This window comes from Carassius auratus, chromosome 5 (assembly GCF_003368295.1).
Source record: "Carassius auratus strain Wakin chromosome 5, ASM336829v1, whole genome shotgun sequence".
NCBI lineage: Eukaryota > Metazoa > Chordata > Actinopteri > Cypriniformes > Cyprinidae > Carassius > Carassius auratus.
Window position 1 is genome coordinate 15028551 of NC_039247.1, and position 19379 is coordinate 15047929.

Here is a 19379-nt window from a genome sequence, read left to right on the forward strand (position 1 = left end):
CATTGAAAACTCTGCTCTTGTTTACACTAGCCTCCATCAAGAGGGTAAGGGACCTGCACGCATTTTCGTTCGACGATTCGAGCCTAGAACCTGGTGAACCTGCAAACACTACCCCTGGAGGAGGCAGTCCCAGCCTTGGCTTTGCTCTGTCCCGTCCTAGCATTAAGATGCTACAAAGACCGGACACAAAGCTTCAGGACTTCAGATCAGCTCTTTGTCTGTCACGGAGGCCAGCAGTAGAGCAATACCGTCGCTAAGCAGAGGATGGCTCACTGGATCATGGATGCCATCACCCTGGCTAATCAGGCATTGGGTGTGCCCTGCCCATTCAGGTTGCGAGCTCACTCAACTCAATTGTTTAGGAGGCAGACACATTCTTGCAGTTTAAATCTAGATTAAAGGCCCATCTTTTTAACCTGGCATACACATAACACACTAATGTGCTTCTAATATCCAAAAAATGTTTTTTTGGATTTTTAGGCTGCATTAATCAGGTAAACCTGGAAGCGGGAACACTTCCCATAACAGCTGATGTACTTGCTACATCATTAGAAGAATGGAATCTATTCTACTATTAGTCTGTTTCTCTCTTATTCCGAGATCACCGTAGCCACCAGATCCAGTCTGTATCCAGATCAGAGAGTCACTGCAGTCACCCGGATCCAGTATACCAGTATGTATCCAGACCAGATGGTGGATCAGCACTTAGAAAGGACCTCTACAGTCCTAAAAGACAGTGGAGACCAGGACAACTAGAGCCCCAGATACAGATCCCCTGTAAAGACCTTGTCTCAGAGGACCACCAGGACAAGACCACAGGAAACAGATGATTCTTCTGCACAATCTGACTTTGCTGCAGCCTGGAATTGTACTGGTGGTTTCGTCTGGTCAGAGGAGAACTGGCCCCCCAACTGAGCCAGGTTTCTCCCAAGGTTTTCTTCTCCATTCTGTCACCGATGGAGTTTTGGTTCCTTGGTGACTTGACTCAACTAGGAGTGTTGCATCGTCCTGGGCACTGGCTCATGGCGCCTTGCTGACAAATATTTGTAGAGCTGCAGGTTGGGCGACCCCAAACACGTTCGTGTAGAGCCGATATCCTCCTGTTTTCTCACCTCAAACAGGTAGTGTCAGCTTGCTAAAAAGGCTCCAGACTCTCCGTACTGTAGACATTGTTGAGATCCTCCATCACCTTCTGCAGCTGGACGCGGCAGAACGTCCGGCACCAGGCCTTCATGAATCGGTGAGAACCATGGAAGGCTGTGTTCCATATTGAGACCTAAGGTATATGGTATAGCCTTAGAGTCAGTGTTTCCCCAGCAGACTTCTGCCTTCCCAAGAGGGTTACAATCACCTCCAATTTCTCCATGTACACCTAAATGGATGATATATGTGTGTTTGCTTCCGAAAACTCCTTCGGGAAGGATGGGGCTTCTGCAGTGTCTCTGTTTCCAGTGGAATGGGTACGTTTTCCCAGTGTTATCCAATCTCACTCAGTGTGGCAGTGCTTTGACAATGGTGAGTGGAACTACTTGCTCGGAGCCCCGGCCTACACCAAATAAGGGTGCAGGCGGCTCGCACAGGGCACTGGAAGGGGCAGCACCCCTGTCGCATTGGTAGGGATCCCAAATCGTCGGTTACTGACGTGATGTCGAGAGTGATCAACTGAAAGGGAACGTCTTGGTTATATATCGTAACCCTCGTTCCATGAAGGAGGGAACAGAGACATCATGTCTCATCGCCACGGTTGCTGTACCACAGCTGATCCTCCGGGTCACTGACACTGACTCCACGCAATAACCCACTTTCTACTGGGTTATTGAAGTGTGCATGTGATACATGAAAGGAACGCAAGCGTTAGTGCAGATTTAAGCGCATCTAGACAGAGCAAATGTTTTGCAGTAAAGAAAGAAATATATGACAAAAACAGACTCTTTCATGACTCAGAAAATTATAAATAGTGTACTCATCTCGAGCAGCAGAAGTAGAAGTGGTTACATAACTGCATGAGAGGATAATGTCAGCTGTACATTATGCCCTGACATGTTGCAAGCTTTATTTAACATCAAAACTGACAAACATAATATGGAATAATCGTAGTCAGATACGCAAATTACTTTAATTTGACGTCACTAAAGGGAAATAACCTGATTTATTAATAAAGTCATATAAAAGTCACATTATAGCTTAACTGTGTTGTTAGGTTACTGATGTGCATGTAAACAGGGAAACCTGGTTGTTTTAATAAGCTGATATTTGTGAGTTATCAGCTTATTGGTGTGCATGTACACATGCCCAATGATGACAGAATTGTCTTTATTGTGTGAACTATCCCTTTAAGACCCACAGCAGCAGAAGAAACAAAATCCTTTCCTGTGGGTTCTGTCTCGAGTTTGCCTTTGTGTGGCATGTCTCTGGGGTAATGTATGTTCATTTATCATTTATAAAGGTGCTTATTAGTGTGTTTTGTAGACTGCTGCTTTGTAAAACAATACCGAACCCTGTTGAGACTTTTAAATAAAGGCGTGAGCGTGAGCGAGAGAAACACATAGGCGGGTGGGTGAGCGGGCTTGTGTTCAAAAGAGCCCCCACCAGTAATAGGCAAGCCCTTGACACACTGCCATCTTCTCTACCTGCTGTCCCCCACTGCTCTTTCGAAAACTTGACGGCAGATGTTGCAGCGCTAAGCTTGCTCTGAAGTGCCTCTCTGGATCCCCGGTCTCCCTAACAACACAGTCAAACCACATTAGATCTCTTTATTTGCGCCCCAGGCAAGTTCGTCAGTGCAGCTGTGTCCACCCTCCGTTCTACCTTTGGTGTTGGAGGCCCTCAGGCAGTAAATGGGAGAGCAGAAAGTTTTCAGGCTGTCTCGAAAAACTACATCTGCTGACAATCCAGCAGTCTGTCTGTGAGAGGAGTGGAGGGAGGGACCAGGAGGGGTCTCTCCGAGCTGAACAGATGTCTGTGACAACCTGCTTCCTTACACCTGTAAGAGTCCTCGTAACCCCACAGATCCAGCGTTGAAAAATTCAAGACCCCAGAGGGTTCCTGTAGGGCATCAACCCCCCCCCCCTCTCTCTAGCCGAGCGTATACAGCCCACCTTGGCTCAGACGAGGGACTCCTCTAGCTTTGATAGCTCATGCCTGCACCCAGTGGACTTGATCAAGGTCTTGAAAGTCTGCACGATCGAGCTGTGGTCTGACTGAAGTGTGCCAGGGTCCCGCTTGGTGGCTCCAGACCCTCCTCTCAGATGTATTGAGTTACAAAGGTTTTAACAGTTTGTTTGAAATAAAGTAAAACAAAACAAGTGGTCCAAGTGTGACTGGGATATTTATGGAAGCACTAGCGCCGCACATGTGGTGAGAGCTTCTTCAAGATGAAACAAACCCAAGCAAATGCTTCAAACTGTGTCCTACTTTAGATTAAAAAAAAAGAAAAAGTTAAATTGTAGTGTGCACATATTCAGCACGACTTGTGAAGACTTGTTTACTTCAGGGCTATTTTTGTCTCACAAGAAGATGATCCACTTGACAAAAGTTAAATTCATATTTAACATACACAACTGTTCAGAATTTTAGGGTTAATTCATATGTTTATTCAGCAAGGTAACAGGAAAAGCATTTATAATGCTGTAAAAGTTTTCTATTTCAAATAAATGCTGTTCTTTTGAACTGTACATTTATATAATAATCTTGAAAAAAATATCCTCAAAAATATTAAGCAGCAAAACTGCTCTTTTTAACATTGACAATATTAAGAAATGTTTTTAAAATATACATTTTTTATTGTAATATTTCACATTATTTAACTGCATGTTTGATCAAATAAATTAAGTTCTGATGAGCTTTTGAGACTTGAAAAACATTAATAAAAAAAAAAATAAAAAAAAACTTACAGACCCCAAACTTTTGTAAGTATATTCTATAAAATGATAAAAACAAACAGCATATTCTGTTGCTACATTTAAGGCCCTTCAATTTTGTTCTTGCACATTCATATGACATATGAACCATGTTAGCAGTTTGCATTGAGGTAAACCACCTGTTGCTTACCTTATCTGCGGTAGTTGGGCGCATGAGTGAAACTCGGTTATATTGTCGATGCAGAAGAGCCCACAGTGCCTGAAGTCGACCCTATGATGGAGCAAATAAATAAAGATGTAGTCTCAGCTTGGTTTGCTTTCCACTAATCTCAAGCAAAGGCAACAAACATCACCGAAGGGGCATTTTCAGGTGGACTGAAACTATGGTGATGGCCTCAACAGAAATAGGAAGTGACTCACCATAATTGGAGTATACCACTTGGAATCAGATTGATGGTATGTGGGTGAGGATGTGGGTGGCTTTTTGATCATAGGTTCTTCTGTCTCCTCTTGTATTGACACCACTGCATTCTTGGCCTTCTCTAGCCGTGCACCCTCCTCTGTGGACCCTTTCTCTCCCCAACGGACCTACACAGAAATTTTAATTTCTTTTTAAAAAATATTATTGTATATATGATATGATATAAAACATAAATTTAAACTATAAATAGAAAGGTATATAAAGACATAAAAGAATATAGAAATTAATGCCTATAAAAAAGCCTTAATTAAACCTGCACTCCACTAGCTGTAGGTTAAAAATCACATCAATTTAGAACAGCCTTTCTACAGCATCCCAGGACATCCCAAATCTGCCACAACTCTCAATTATTAAAACATTCTTTGCATCCCATGTTTCCCTCTTTACATGTCAGGATGTGTTTTTTAATTAAAGAGGAAGTAGGCAGGTTGATCTTAGGTAAACCTCCTCCCTGGGTCCTGAGACATCTTCACAAATGGAGACAGGTTGTCTGGATGAATGAAAGCTTTTGAAACATTAGAGAAAGAAAGCTTTACACACTCATGGGAACAGTTATAGGAAATGGTTTCCCAAGATTTCAGAAGGAACTTTATTGAGGTCTCCTTTACTTGGGAGCTTGGAGGAGGGATGGTTGAGCATGTAACAAGTATCCCTTTTAAAACCAGCTTTGAGATGGATACAGTGCTAAGTAGAAAATTTCAGCTGAACAAACTCGAATGACAGAATGGATCGTCACAGCGGTTCTCAATCCTACAGCGTCAACACGACCTAAGACAGCGGGACATCATGGAAGCTCTGTCACGTCACAGCCATCAGACAGGGGCTGTACTACGGTTGAGGGGATTTCTATCAGAAACTTTGATAGGTGTGTTGAGCTTGACATCAAAGACACAAATGCTTAAAAAAATTAAAAATAAAACACAATAAACTGAAGTCACTTTAAATGCCACAGTCAAAGCATCAAAATACTATATATTACAGTATGAAAATAAATACTCTTTATAATATTCCTGTTTATCTGTTTATCTATTTACCTGTGTTATTCAAATTATTATTATTATTATTATTATTATTATTATTATCATTATTATTATTATTATTATAATTAATATTATTATTATTAAAGAATAACGTTAGGGTTAGATGAAGGAAAAAGTCAAATGTCAGCTTGATAACCAGTACGGTATCAACATGTTGCAAATGATATGTGACCTCAATTAAAGCACTCCACTCGATGTCCACTCCAGATTTTCCATTTTCTGCACTTTCTCTCACTCCACTCTAACAGGCGAGTAAGCCAAAGAAAACAAGGATAGTCCAACTTTCCAAAAACATACTTACTCCAGCCTCCAGGCAAAATTACACAACCCCACTTTGTCTGTGTGCTGTGGTGCTTGTTTGTTGTTTGCATATGGTTTAATGCTGGGTGTGAAACTAATTGCCCTTTGGGGATAAAATAAAAAACTATTTTAAAAGGTTAGTCCTAGAATTAGCAAAACTGTCAGAAAAAGAAGCATGTTGATATATCAATAAGTGAATTAATAAACATACAAAGCATTAATAATGTTAGGCAGGTCATCAACACTCCTGAGAGAAAGAATGGAGGTGGCAGACAACTGCAAAATGTTCAAAAGCAGCTGTGATTTCATTAAAACCGTTCTTGTCATCAAGGGGCTGCAAATCATTATAAGCATCATTAAAGTGTAATGTCTTGATGTTCACCTCCATGCGCCTGATACCACCGGCTCCTCTTCCCCCATAATAAGATGCATCAACAGTTGGCCACTTTTTCTTGGGTACTGGGTCTGGCTCTGGCTTCTGAAAAAAATAAAAAGTAAAAAATAATTGAAACTTTTTTTGGAAAATGTAATTAATTTCTGTGCCGACAAAGCTAGATTTCTTTATAGTCACATGATCCTTCAAATAGCATTTATTTGAAACAGAAATCTTTTGTAATGTTTATGTCTTTAATGTCAATTTTGATCTATTTAATGTTTCCTTGCTGAACAAAATGAGCAATTTCTCAAAAAAAATAAAAAAATAAAAAACAACCTTAGTCCAAACGTTTGAATTTTGGATTATATTTTAGCATTTGATAAATAGTACTTTCAAATGAACAGTTAATAAACCTTATGTATGTTAAAAAAATTATATGTATTTTTTGAATAAAAATATATATTCATAAACATTAATTATATTTATATTTTATATTTTAAAAAAAAACTTACAGGTGGAGGTGGAGGAGGAGGTCTTTGAGGGGGTGGGTCTTTAATAACCTGAGAAGAGAAATAGAATAAATAAATTAAATTAATCAAAGTTAGTTACTACTGTCTAAGGACTTGATTCACAGTTGAACAACTGGAGCCTGGCACCACCACAATTGATTATAGGGATCTGCTTGTAAACTAGCACTGTAGGCCCCTCGTGCAAACTAAAGAAAGCACAAAAATCTACTTGTTGACAGGGGAGTCTTTGAGGTGAGCACAGTGGCCGGTTTATCTCTAAATTAATTGGACGAGTTTCAACACTCCCCTGCAATCCCCCAATCATAAAGTCCTGAAGAATTAATTAGCTGCAATTAAATGCAGCAGGGAAATTTGGGCTGCACTCCAGGCCGATCCCCAGTGCAAAGAAGAGGAGAGTTAACAGCTGAGACGACATCCTGCAGCACTTTCTGTGACTGCTTCTCTGTCACGAGAAACACTGCGTTAGATTCAGCAGGTAACTTTTCTCACAGACAATTGCTTCCCCACTGGAAATGTATTTCAAGGCATCCCTTGTGATTGCTGCATATCAACTAACCTGACACATCTTACCACTCTTCAACATGATGGATAAATGTGTTGTTAGACAAAAGGGAGTTTGAGTCAGAGCAGTGGCCCAGCAGTTGAGCTTATGTGGGTGACACAAGTCTGAATCCAATGTCATTTACCAGTCCCATTCCCTGTCAATGAGGTTAAAGGGTCAACTACTGCAATATAATGGCTACATATGTAATTTGTAAAGCTCGGCATACTTGAGCCTTTATTACTCACAGAATAGACTCCAACAATCTAGATAAAATGCCTCAGATGTGACACCTGTCAACCATGTGACCGCTTCCATTGCAGATGCTTTCAAAAATGGTAACCTTATCTCATAAAAGATGAAAGATGGATGCACTGCCATTGCAGGTTAAGCATTTACTAATTTTTTTCAGGGGAAGAAATGCCTTTTAATCATCACATTTAATGGGTAGAACAGCTGTTTCATCCACATTAAAGCGCACTGATACAATTTAGCCATTGTTACCATTATAATGATGGGAAATGATCAATTAGAGTTAATTAATTGCTCTTTGACTGACTGTTGGAAAATCCAATCCTATCCATCCATGGGGCCCCAGCGTGTCATGATTAACATAACTTTGAACAGAACCTTGTGCTAAAGGATTAAATTGTTTTATTGAGTAATTAAAGAGCAGATTTATATTTGCCAGACATATTATGGGATAAATAAGGCATTACACAAATGACGTGCTGGGAGGTTAGGTTCTCAAAATACCTGACAAACAGATGACAACCCTTTAAATTTGGTTCGGACGATGAAGAGCTGATAATTAAATCCAAAATGTCTGTGTACTTAGCCATCTGACACTCATGCAAGGGGCTAAAATGTAGTGGCACAGCTGTGGAATCGACCAATCACATTCCAGAAGTGCAACGTCCCCATATGGCTTTCGGGATAATTGTCCAATTGGAGTTTATAATCTGTCCATTTCACCCCTCTGAACACACTGTTGTGTCAAGCTGTTACCCAGGCTTAACCTGCACATGGACAAGTAGCAGGTAGCATATTTGCAAATTAAAATGGTGCATTTCCATTAACTTTAAATTAACCTGTTTGCAGTAAACCAACAAATTGATGACTTAAGAGTGTAGTATCAGAAAATAACATTATTTATATTCCAACATTTATATGTTTAGTTTGTCCACTGTAGTAAATTTAGCCTTTGGACTGGACCGGTTTGATGGCACAAAAACACATAATTACATAGTTGACCTTACAATTTCTTATGACCTTTCTTACTATTTGGTAAAAACCGTGTTGCCATGGCTGTGGATACTAATTTGTGTGTTTTCGAGGGGGATGAGGTGCTTCTGTATTTCTCTGATTGCTGAAAACTGGCAAGGCTGAGTTTAAATATTAACAAAGCACACATGGCCCTTCTCTTGTGCCGAGGTCCCCGATGGAGAGGAACAGCAGCTCTTCCACCAAGACAAACAGGGCCGAGGTCCAGAAATGCTGCAGGGGGGTTACATTTTAATGCCTTTGTTGGTTTTCCAAAATATGCTTCCATCTCATCCTGGAATGGCTCCCGCCAGGTTCTCAAAGAGAAGTGGTGCATTTCATTTGGTGGTGCATTGACGCTGACTGATAGCAATACTTGCCAGCTTATGTAAGTGCACCATGTATGCATATACATATATGTGCTGTATATACAGGCACATCATAGTCTGAGAAGTGTAGCTGCCTTTTTATTTAAATTATTATTTTAATTATAGGAGAGTGTACTTTATTTGGTGTCATTTTACAGCCAATATATAAATCAAATAAAATATTGTCACATGTGAAATACTGTATTTTCGGCAGCTGTTGTGGCTGCACACATCAGATGAATAGTCAGGATGTGGTCAGGTCTACTGCTTGCTTAAGTGCTTCCCTTGAAATTCACAATCTTACTAAATTAACACTATGAGAAAATTAAACCAGTACTTATTTCTTATCTTACTGTAATCAAATGTAACCTCGAGAATTTACAGTTAAATTACCAAATAGGAAGATTTAACTAATGAGAAATAAATATTTTAATTCTAATCTCAATTCCAGTTCAATCTAATTACAGATTCTGTAGGTGAAGAGGGCCAAAATTCAATTGGAATGCTGGAAGACGTGTGACACTTACGATAGTGCAGCAGAGAGGCCAGAACCACCACATCAGAACCAAAGCCAACAGGAGAAAGAGCACCAAGAACACAATGGCCACCACTGTGCCGTCCGACTAATGAGATAGGGAACATTTACGGTTGGCTTAAAAGCAGGATATTATCAAATTAATTGAAAACAGAAAGAAACAAAGGAAATACTGAATGTAATATGAATCCAGTTTTTGCAGTTATAAATTCTATAAGTATATAAGCTGAATCGACATTTTTCATTCATGGTCTCATGTTTGACTTACACAAGTGGAAGCAGTGATGATGAAAGCACTGGAGATATATGATGTGCCATTGTTCAAACTGATCAGAACCTCCAATTGTCTGTAGGAAGAGAACACATTAGCACATTGGAATGGTACTTTTTAATTTATGGTAATTAAACACTGCCTTGAATAAAGTGGGAAAATATAGTTACTCTTCACACACATTGTATATTCTCCTTTATTTTTCAGGGATTTTTCAGTGAAATTTTTTTATGGCAGAGTGCTGACAGCAAAAACGATGAATCAAACATAGGGAAGGAGTCCAATTGGGAGTTATTTAGAATATTATGTAATTTCTTATAAAAAATAAGTGTATTGTAATAGGAAGTGTGGGGAAGAGGAAGAAAGGGGAAGAAATGTAAAACTCAATAAAAAAAGTAACCAAAAATAGAAAAGAAAAAAAAAACTGAAATGAAATAAAAAATGTATACAAAATTAAAACGAACAGAAGTTGTCATGTAAATTATTTGTGGTTTAATTCCTACAGAATTTGAAATTCTCTGTTATTTACTGAGAAGGGAGTTGAAGGTGGCTCGCAATTAAGGCACTAATGATGAACGGCATTGTAATTTCCATATATCTATTATGCAGGAGACAATTACCATGGGGCTAATGAGAATCCTCAAGCAGAAAAATCGACTGAGTGAATGCCAGAGATCCTTCCCAAAATCAGAGGATATGTAGGGGAGAGCAGGGGCAAAGTACCATTTTTCAGAAAAACTTCATTTTAAAAGATAATGTTGTATACAGAGATATATTTCTGCTATGACCAGTAACTCATAAGTGTGGTCTAACAATGCCAGGTGGTATTTTGTAGAAATGTAGAAAGATTTCAGTACAATTTCACTTTGAACATAAGTTGCACATTGTTACTTTCGACCCCATCGGTTGGGACGAAAGTAACACACAGGTGGGTCAAAAGTAACACATTTATAAGCTAGTTTTTTTCTGTTAGTCTTATTTTTCTTAAGTATACCTGATTGTGACCTTGTTAATAAGTAACTGCAAACATATTTTGTCCTTTATCTTTGAAAAAAAATATTAAATTACATTTTCATATTTTCATTTTAAATTTAAGTTTAAGTTTCATCAGATGTCTTAAAACCTGACTGTATTTTTTTATTGTAAATTTCAATGTATTTTTATATAATAATAAAAAAAGTTCTACAGAATGCACAATATAAAAATTTAATCACATTAGCATAATATAAAAACTCTAAACATGATGTAACAGTAGGCCTATTTATGTTTCCATCCAGTTGTTTTTATGCATGAATTGAAAATGTGCAGTAAAACATCTGGAAACACTGCAAATTCACAGGTGGAGGTGTAAAGGCTAAGATATGGCTAAAACCTAAATATAAATGTGACGTAGCAGCTGCCCAGAGAGTGATGTTCCTCTATATCCAGAAACGCCCTCTCAAACACATCTGGATAAAACCAGACCTCTGTCTGTCTTTCTGACCCTCACTAAGAAGTATTCTTTTGGTATAATATGACATAAACATTTGTAAGAAATGATGCAAGACACAGAAATTCACAATATAGCTTGCACTGGAACAAAATAAATACTTTTTCTGACTGTAGCGGGACAAAAGTAACAACTGTTACTTTCGTCCCGACAGGAACTCCCGACATTTAAACTTGATTTAATTTTATATAAAAAAAAATTGAAAATGCAAACTTTAGGAAGTGTTAAAGCACTAAATAACATGTAGATTGATCATTACTTTGACACATGAAACAAGAAAAACAACATGACTAATAAAAAAAAAAAAAAAAGCTTCAACAATTTACTTTTTGTACTCGAAAACAGTTTTACGGACCTAACTTCCGTAAACGTTGAGAAAATCACATGATATTTCTCAGCTCCATCAAGGATTGCATGCTGAATATGCTGTCATAGCTGGGAATGCAAATGCAGAAAGAGGCTCGGAGAAAATCGCTTTGTTACTTTCGTCCCGTGTTACTTTCGCCCCGGTTCTCCCCTAATAAAAGGCAGGCCACTGTCTGCAGAGCCAATATTGACACATACGTAGTCAGAATAAAAGTTATTAACAGCAAACAATGAAGATTTAACTAATGTTTGGGTTTTGCAGTATTACCAATGTAATCCGCAAGGCTCCTTCAGATACAACACCAACTTAAAAACGGACTTTTCCCATAACACCCTAACCCACACTTTAAAATCTTTCGCAAGTACAGCACTGTGATGTATTTTTGGTTCTCTTGAGGGCTTTTACATGATATTAGACTGAATTGTTATAGCCTTTTTAAAATCTAGTCCTGAGGTTGCAGGAAGCTTGTTAAGGATTTTTTTGCATGTTAACTAGGTCCGTGTGCTAAATGGATGAGAGGAAAGGCTAATTCAGCTGACATACTCAATACATGCAAATGAGAGGCAGATTGCTAATTAAGTTGGATATGTATGTTTGGTGGAGAGAAAAGAAGTGATCAAGCAAACGATTTTGTTTCCTTGCACTTTATGCTCTAAAACTCCTCAGATTACCTTTTTTTAATTCTTTATTTATTTTTTTATCTTTGTTGGACACAAAGTAGTTCTGGAAAAACATTAATCTGGTGATTTATGAGAACCGATTACATTCAGTCAGTATTCTTGGACACTGCAATTGGCAACAAACACCGCAATCAATGAAGGCTGATTTATCTTCAGAGGTACTCTGAAACCACAATATGTGTCAGAAAGTTCTATATCAAAGGAGGAATCTTTGTGGTAATTTCTAAAAGGCATTCCCAAAAGGTTCCCAATTACATTTATATTGAAATCAGGTGAATCCCGTGCAAAACATACAAAACCTGTAACTGTAACTGACTGCCTCATCTAATGGTTTTCTTTTGTTAAGAAATGCAGAGTATAAGAATATGTGACAGAATATGTGACAGAAGTTCAGCTGAATGAGTCAAGCACATGGCCACAAAAGTGCTCTTGCCATCACAGAAGGCCCCTCATAGCACCACAGGAGACTGAGAGTGGTGTGTTAGTTTGATTTCTTGTCACAAAGCACATGGTGACAGAAACAGAAAGTGACGTAGCTGAATTGGATGAATATGTGTAACTAAGGATATTATTGCATTATTAAAAACCTAAAATATGCATCAGCCCTCACAGACTGCACAAAATGAAAAGTTTCAGCAAAGTTAAATCTGTCAGACTCACTGCCAAGTAATGACATCACATTGTTTTGAAAAAACAAGGATGTTTAAATGCTACTGTAGTGCTATTTCTACTTTCATTTTCATTTCATTTTTTAACTGTTTTTGTGCTAATTACAACAAATAATTGATACCATATTATATCAGTTAGAATAATTTAAAAAACTACCTGGTCTTACAGCATAAATGTACCTGGGAGTACTTTTTAGCAAGATGCGAAATACGTAGGCCTACAAATCTGATGCTTTTTAACATTAGCATCACACATATCCTGATTAATATTAATGGATTTGTTTTTAGAAACGGAAGGTTTGTTTGGTAGCTCACGGAGTAAGGAGACAATAAGTTCTTGAGAGATGAGGAGCTCCAGTTCAAATCCTGTGTAACCACGGTTCAACAAAGCAGTTCAAATCAAAATTAGGGAAGTTAAAATTACACGGTTGCATCAGCAAATGCCTTTTTATATCAGTTTTGCATTTGTTAACACTATCGACAGTTCCTGGATATTTGAATTCTGAACCATGGTAATACGTACCAGAAGAAACATGATAAAAACACAGCAATACGTATCTATTTCAATGTCATAAAAACATTTCAGGTTCACAAATTGATCCAGTGTTTTAGCACCACTAAGAGGACAATTCTCTTTGAAACTGTGGCGAAATGTGCAGTAAGGTACCTAAAAACTGTGTTGCACAAAAAGTGCACAGAGGTACATAATTTTATGAGACCAGATTGAAAAAAAAAATATTTCCACCTTAACTTCAGTTTGGTTAGCTACTTCTTGTTGGTAGCATGTAGCATACACTTCCCTTATGGATGTATAGGGATGCATTAAACTGATCAAATAACTTTTTTTCCTGTAACTATTCATTGAAGGATCATTAAAAAAGATAATGGTTTTCACAACGATAAAAAAATATATATACATATTGATATTTGATAATAATAGGAAATGTTTCTTGAGAACCAAATCAGCATATTATAATGATTTCATTTGACACATTTATCTTACATTACAGTAAAACAGTTATTTTAAATTGTAATAATATTTATCATTCCACTGTATTTTTTTATCAAATAAACGCATCCTCAGTGAGCATAACCTGCTTCTTCCAAAAACATTTATTAAATCTTACTAACATCGCATTTCATTTTAGAAAGACTGACCATCTTTTTATCATCTAGCAGAGTGTGAGGAGGAGCTCTGGTGCAGGCAGCGCTGCCATGTTATCTGGGCGCATCTCCCACCCCATGTGCAGATGGAGCTAAAATGGCGGCCTGACAGATCAGATTGATTATTGATGAGGCACGTTCCACCACTCGTGCTGCAGGCAGGTGTCAGGTCTGTCCCTCAGTTATTTTTCTCACTCTGCTGTTGTTGTGAAAACACAGGTGAGGACATGCTGCTGCCAGACTAAAGTTCCTCACCCCCTCCAGCCAAAGACTCTAAGGGATGGAGCGGGCCAGTGCTAATGGGCAGGCTGACAGATGCCCTAGATCCTGGTCTGACGAACCAACAGCTGTCGTTGCAGATGAGACCCTGATTTCTGGCGCTACGTCACTAAACCACGAACACCCTTTAAATGTCAAAAAAAGCACTATTTGATATTAACCACTGGTCTGTTCAGCAACGATTGTTCAGGACAACTCATATACAGTATGTCTGCACACATGCTATAAATGACATGACTTGTTTTCTGGGTGGCATGTCCTGGATATGCTTCCAATCAAAATTAGGCAGTTTTCTGAATGCAAACTGGGCATAGAAACATTTAAAGAGTGGTTGGTAAAGAGAGAAAGATGTTGCAGGTGTTATGTGGTAGGCTATTGTCAGTATGCTGTGAATTATTAAAATGAAAGTGTGGAAAAGGGAATCGGTGCATCTGTCGCACATCCTTTCAAAGCCCTCTACCAGATGTGTTTACTAGTCGTTCATAGCAGCAAACTACGAGATTAACTAAGAGTAAATTAAGCAAGCCTTTTGAATGTTGACCACGTACAGTATAGGAGATAAATGTTCCGGTTAAGTCACAAAAGCTGCTCACAGATAATCCCAGATCTACACAGGGTGTCATTAACATAATGCTGTAACTTGACATTTTAGACTGGTGTATCACAGTAATTTAATAGGTCACAATGTTGTAACTTAAACTTAAAGTATGAGCATTAGGATGCAACTGTCAAGATACTTCAAAGTTCATATGGTTTCTGTACGTCTGGAGATCTCAGTGACACTTGCTGCTTTATGAAACATGTACTCACTGTCCCACTGAATACAGCACTGGAGCAGGACACAGGACATAGTCATTCTTCACCTTGCTTGGATTCACCTCTGCAAAATGAACAGAAAGTTGACTGTGTTATGATCCACTGCCAAACTAGCTAGAGAACAAACTCCACCCAAAATGAGGACAGCCAGGACATTTGTTATGCTGTAGAGGCTAACTAGAACTGCTTACGTGTGCAGTCGAGTTAAGGGAAGAGTGCCATTTTTTTTTTCATCTCACTCGAAAATCAGAATCAGAATCAGAATCAGAATGAGCTTTACTGCCAGGTATGTTTACACATTCAAAGATTTGTTTTAGTGACAGAAGTTCCACAGTGAAACTGAATGAAAGTGACAATGACACAGATAATAAAAAAATACTAATAAAAAAAACATACAAAATAGACAATGTACAAAAAAGCAAAAACACAATATATAATAAGACTATATATAAAAAGAAAATATATAATAAGACACAATATATAAATTGATTCATTCGTCGCATCACTCCTGAACTAGAATTCAACGTTTATTATGCATTTCCTGTCTGGTTACAAAAGCAGCGAGCAAACATGTGGATGCCAGATGTAGATCCGCCATCTAATGTTACTGCACTCACAAAGGAAAAGCCATTCAGAGTCTGGTAGAGATAGAACTAAAGAGCTAAGTGCAATAGCTTTATAGCATGTGGCTGCTTATGGAAAACCATATACATCTTTTTATACACACAATTTACACTTATTTAGCCACATTTGATACTAAACCTATATGTTTTTTATTTACTCCGTGAAAAAATAATTAAGATGTATTGAAAAATGTCCTAACAGCATGAGTAAATAAAATAAAATTTTCATTCTGGGTTAAATTTCCCTTAAAAAAATTAATTTAATTAACCACTATTAATTTTGCTATTCCAGAAGTTAAATATAAAAATAATAAAAACAAGATTTTTATTTATTTATTTATTTTTTGCATATTAATTTAGGTTTAATTATTTCAAAATAATAATAATTTTATTAACCCCTTTGCTGTCACCCCCCATTTTTGGCATGGAGACACAAATGACATACCCAAAATTATAAGGTTGCTGCTCATGAGTCTTTCTGACTGTAACATAATGAACAAACTGTATGTTCACAAAGCTGACACTTCAAAGTTTACTGTTCAAGAATCTGAATTACTCAGACTGTTATGATAATAGAGAAAAATAAGCTCAAACATAAAAATAAAAATATTAAGAATATATATATATATATATATATATATATATATATATATATATATATATATATATATATATATATATATATATATATATATATATATATACATGTACTTTTAAAAAATCTCTTTCTGAAAAAAGCATTTACCACAGCAACATATTTAATCTTAAAACACACGTCCACTCATGCTTCATTTCAAATCTGAGGACACTATCTCTAAAACTTTGCATGTTATGAAACATTTTGTAAGGCCATGGCGTGTGTTTTAAGAAGGCTAATATGAAGCTAGAAAAAAAAAGTATGGCCCTCTGTAAGCTCTCCTACATGCTGCTGCCTCATTTCTGGCACGGCAAACTGCCCCATTCATGATGCTATTGTTCTCACTTGACAAACCTTTCACAATTATATTAAAGAATTTTAATCATCCTGCAGCCCTCTTGGAAAATCCCAAGTTAGCCTGCTGTCTGGTTAAGAATCGCTTCTTTAAATCTTTATTGGTGTAGGTGAGCATCTTATTCTGTCTTTAGTAACCTAATGTGACACTTAATCCACAAAACATCTTGCATCCTAAGTGTGGCCTGCTTTTCACTTCCTGTATGATACAACCAACTACCAGACAAAAATCTCTCTTAAATCATTTGGTTTTGTCGATGCAGTCGAGGTCAATATATGCAGTATAACCATACTTACTGTAATTAGCTCCATCCACTATGAAACTGCAGACCACTCCTTCTGTTTGTCTACCCAGTGTGAACCCATTCCCTCTCAAAACAATGTCAAAGGACTCTGTGGTATGTAAACCAGATGAGGACATAATGAGAAGCACTTCTGGGCATTCACCCAAATCAAAGACCACGTACACGCATGCACTCATGCACTCACACGCACATACTAGCACACACATTCACACACAGGCAATTTCATCAACACCGACAGCTGTAAAAGCCCTTAAAATGCTTACGGTTCACACAGACGCTGGAGGGCTCCACTGTTAGGACCTCGGTGCAGGATTGCTTGAGGATCTGTATGAAAAAAATGTATTCAAATCAGTACTTGTCACTGCTGAATCACTGTATCAGCTATCACAGTGTCTGGGTGTTTAGCATTCACACCGGGGATGTTTGCTATGCCAAATCAAGCTCAATGAGATGAGCATCACATACAGTGTGGTGTTGGATAGACCCGTGTCAGCCATTATGGGGAAATTATACAGTGCCATTTTCCCTCTTCAGCTCTATTAGAGACTGCAGGCTTACATTATCATATAAACAGGCCTGTGAGAAGCCACCATCATTTCTCCCATCATCCACATAAATCAACAGAGGACAAACTATGCAAATCTCTGTACACAATGGGAAAAAAGACAACATTAACAGAGATATTGTCCTCCGAATCACCTGCATTGGAGTTGAGGTTTCAGACTGAAGTGGAGGACATGTATAAAACAGGCTGATTGAATATGACACCTGATAAACTCTGCTATCATTAAAGTGGAGAAGGAACACTGACTGAACGTCAGGGCTGAAAGATACTCAGGATGGTCTTTACGTCTCTTTAATGAGAAATGAGGTGGTACGTCATGAGGGAGGTTCATCCCAACACATTTCAGCGTATTTTCTTTGACATGTATCTATACACACACAGGAATAGGCTTTAAGTATTAGAGCATCCATATATCTATAATTATTACAAAGATCTATAGAATACTTGATTCTGATTGTTTAATCATGACAGTCTTGCAGTGCAACAAATTATCAAATTGCAAGAGCCACAAATTCTCTGTTGGATTGAGATCATGGATTTGACCTTTCTAAGCTTTATTTCCCCCATTGCTTTGTGTTTGGATCACCATCATGTCTAGAGAAAGAGTTTTCATTCTGTTTTCAGCTTCAGTCAGATTTAAATAATATTTCTTGTATGTATATGAGGTGTCATCATTTTGAGAATTAGCACTACAAATACTGCTTTCAAACTTGGCTGAAAATGTTGTTAACCTCATTTGACCACAAAATTGTGATCTTTCACATCACAACTACAGGTGCATCTCAATAAATTAGAATGTTGTGGAAAATGTATTTCTGTAATTCATCTAAAATTGCGAAATGTCTCGTTTACGTCAGTGACTGATCTCGCTAGAGAGACAAATCGCCTTTGAGTGTTAACAAAACGAGCCAATTAATATTAGCGTGCGAGATTTGCATCGCGCACTCCACCCTGCAGTGCGGGTATAAAAGGAGCATGTGCGGTTGCACAACAGTTTTTCGCTGAGGAGCCGAGATGGTGTGCCCCGGCTGTACAGCCATGGTACAGCAACTTTCCAAAGCCCAGGAGGAAGCCACAGATCTTCTAGAGTGTGCTCTCACTCCAAGGGGGCATGGTAAGCGATGGGTCTGATATGCTAAGACTATAGCCTCCACTATCCAGTGGGCAAGTCTTTGTTTGGAGACAGCCTTTCCCTTCTGCTGTTTTCTGAAGCAGACAAAGAGCTCGTCTGAGGTCCTGAAGCTCTGCGTGCGGTCCTGCTGGGTCTGCCTCCTCCCGGGACAGCGCTTGCAAGATCACCATTCGAGGCACGTATCGTCGACCAAAAATGCCTGCAGGTCCCTGACCCTCTTGACCATGATCGAGGATCTATGGGGGTCTTCCCGGCGTCAAGAACACCAATCAATGAACAGGTTCCACAGCTGGCAGTAGGGATGGGTATCGTTAAGTTTTTAACGGTTTTACTACTCTTACCGATACTGCTCAACGGTCCGGTACTTTAACGGTATTCTTATCGGTACTTTGTGTTGTGTTACTATGTGTTGTGTTAGGCAGTCGAAACTGCATTTCTCTGTCTGCACATAATGCACTTTTGAAAGATGCTTTGACAGATTGCTTGTGTTTCCACCCTAACATGCAAAAATTTTGTTGCACTTATTACAACCAGCGTTGTCTGCATCAACTCTAGTGAAGTTTAACCACACTTTGGAACGTTTTGCTGTCTCCGCCATTGTCACTCTTTGTGTTCTGTTTTCGTACTGTAAGGGCTGTTCACATATCACGTCTAAAAACAGGTGGAAAACACTAGACACGCCGCTTTCTGATTTTTTTTCCCCAAAGAATTTGGGCACTTACTGTACGCTCCTGA

At 38.3% G+C, this 19379-nt stretch overlaps 1 protein-coding gene across 1 annotated transcript in view; it reads right to left on the reverse strand.

Annotated features, from left to right (window-relative positions):
* LOC113077760 (anthrax toxin receptor 2-like) overlaps positions 1–19379 on the reverse strand; it is a 53422-nt gene that overhangs the window by 22429 nt on the left and 11614 nt on the right. The window contains exons 8-16 of the mRNA XM_026250029.1: positions 17211–17271; positions 16940–17035; positions 15023–15092; positions 9563–9641; positions 9287–9382; positions 6570–6617; positions 6064–6159; positions 4281–4448; positions 4051–4131 (exon numbers count right to left, since the gene is read on the reverse strand). Coding sequence (XP_026105814.1) covers positions 4051–4131; positions 4281–4448; positions 6064–6159; positions 6570–6617; positions 9287–9382; positions 9563–9641; positions 15023–15092; positions 16940–17035; positions 17211–17271 — 795 coding nt within the window. The remainder of the gene's footprint in view (positions 1–4050; positions 4132–4280; positions 4449–6063; positions 6160–6569; positions 6618–9286; positions 9383–9562; positions 9642–15022; positions 15093–16939; positions 17036–17210; positions 17272–19379) is intronic.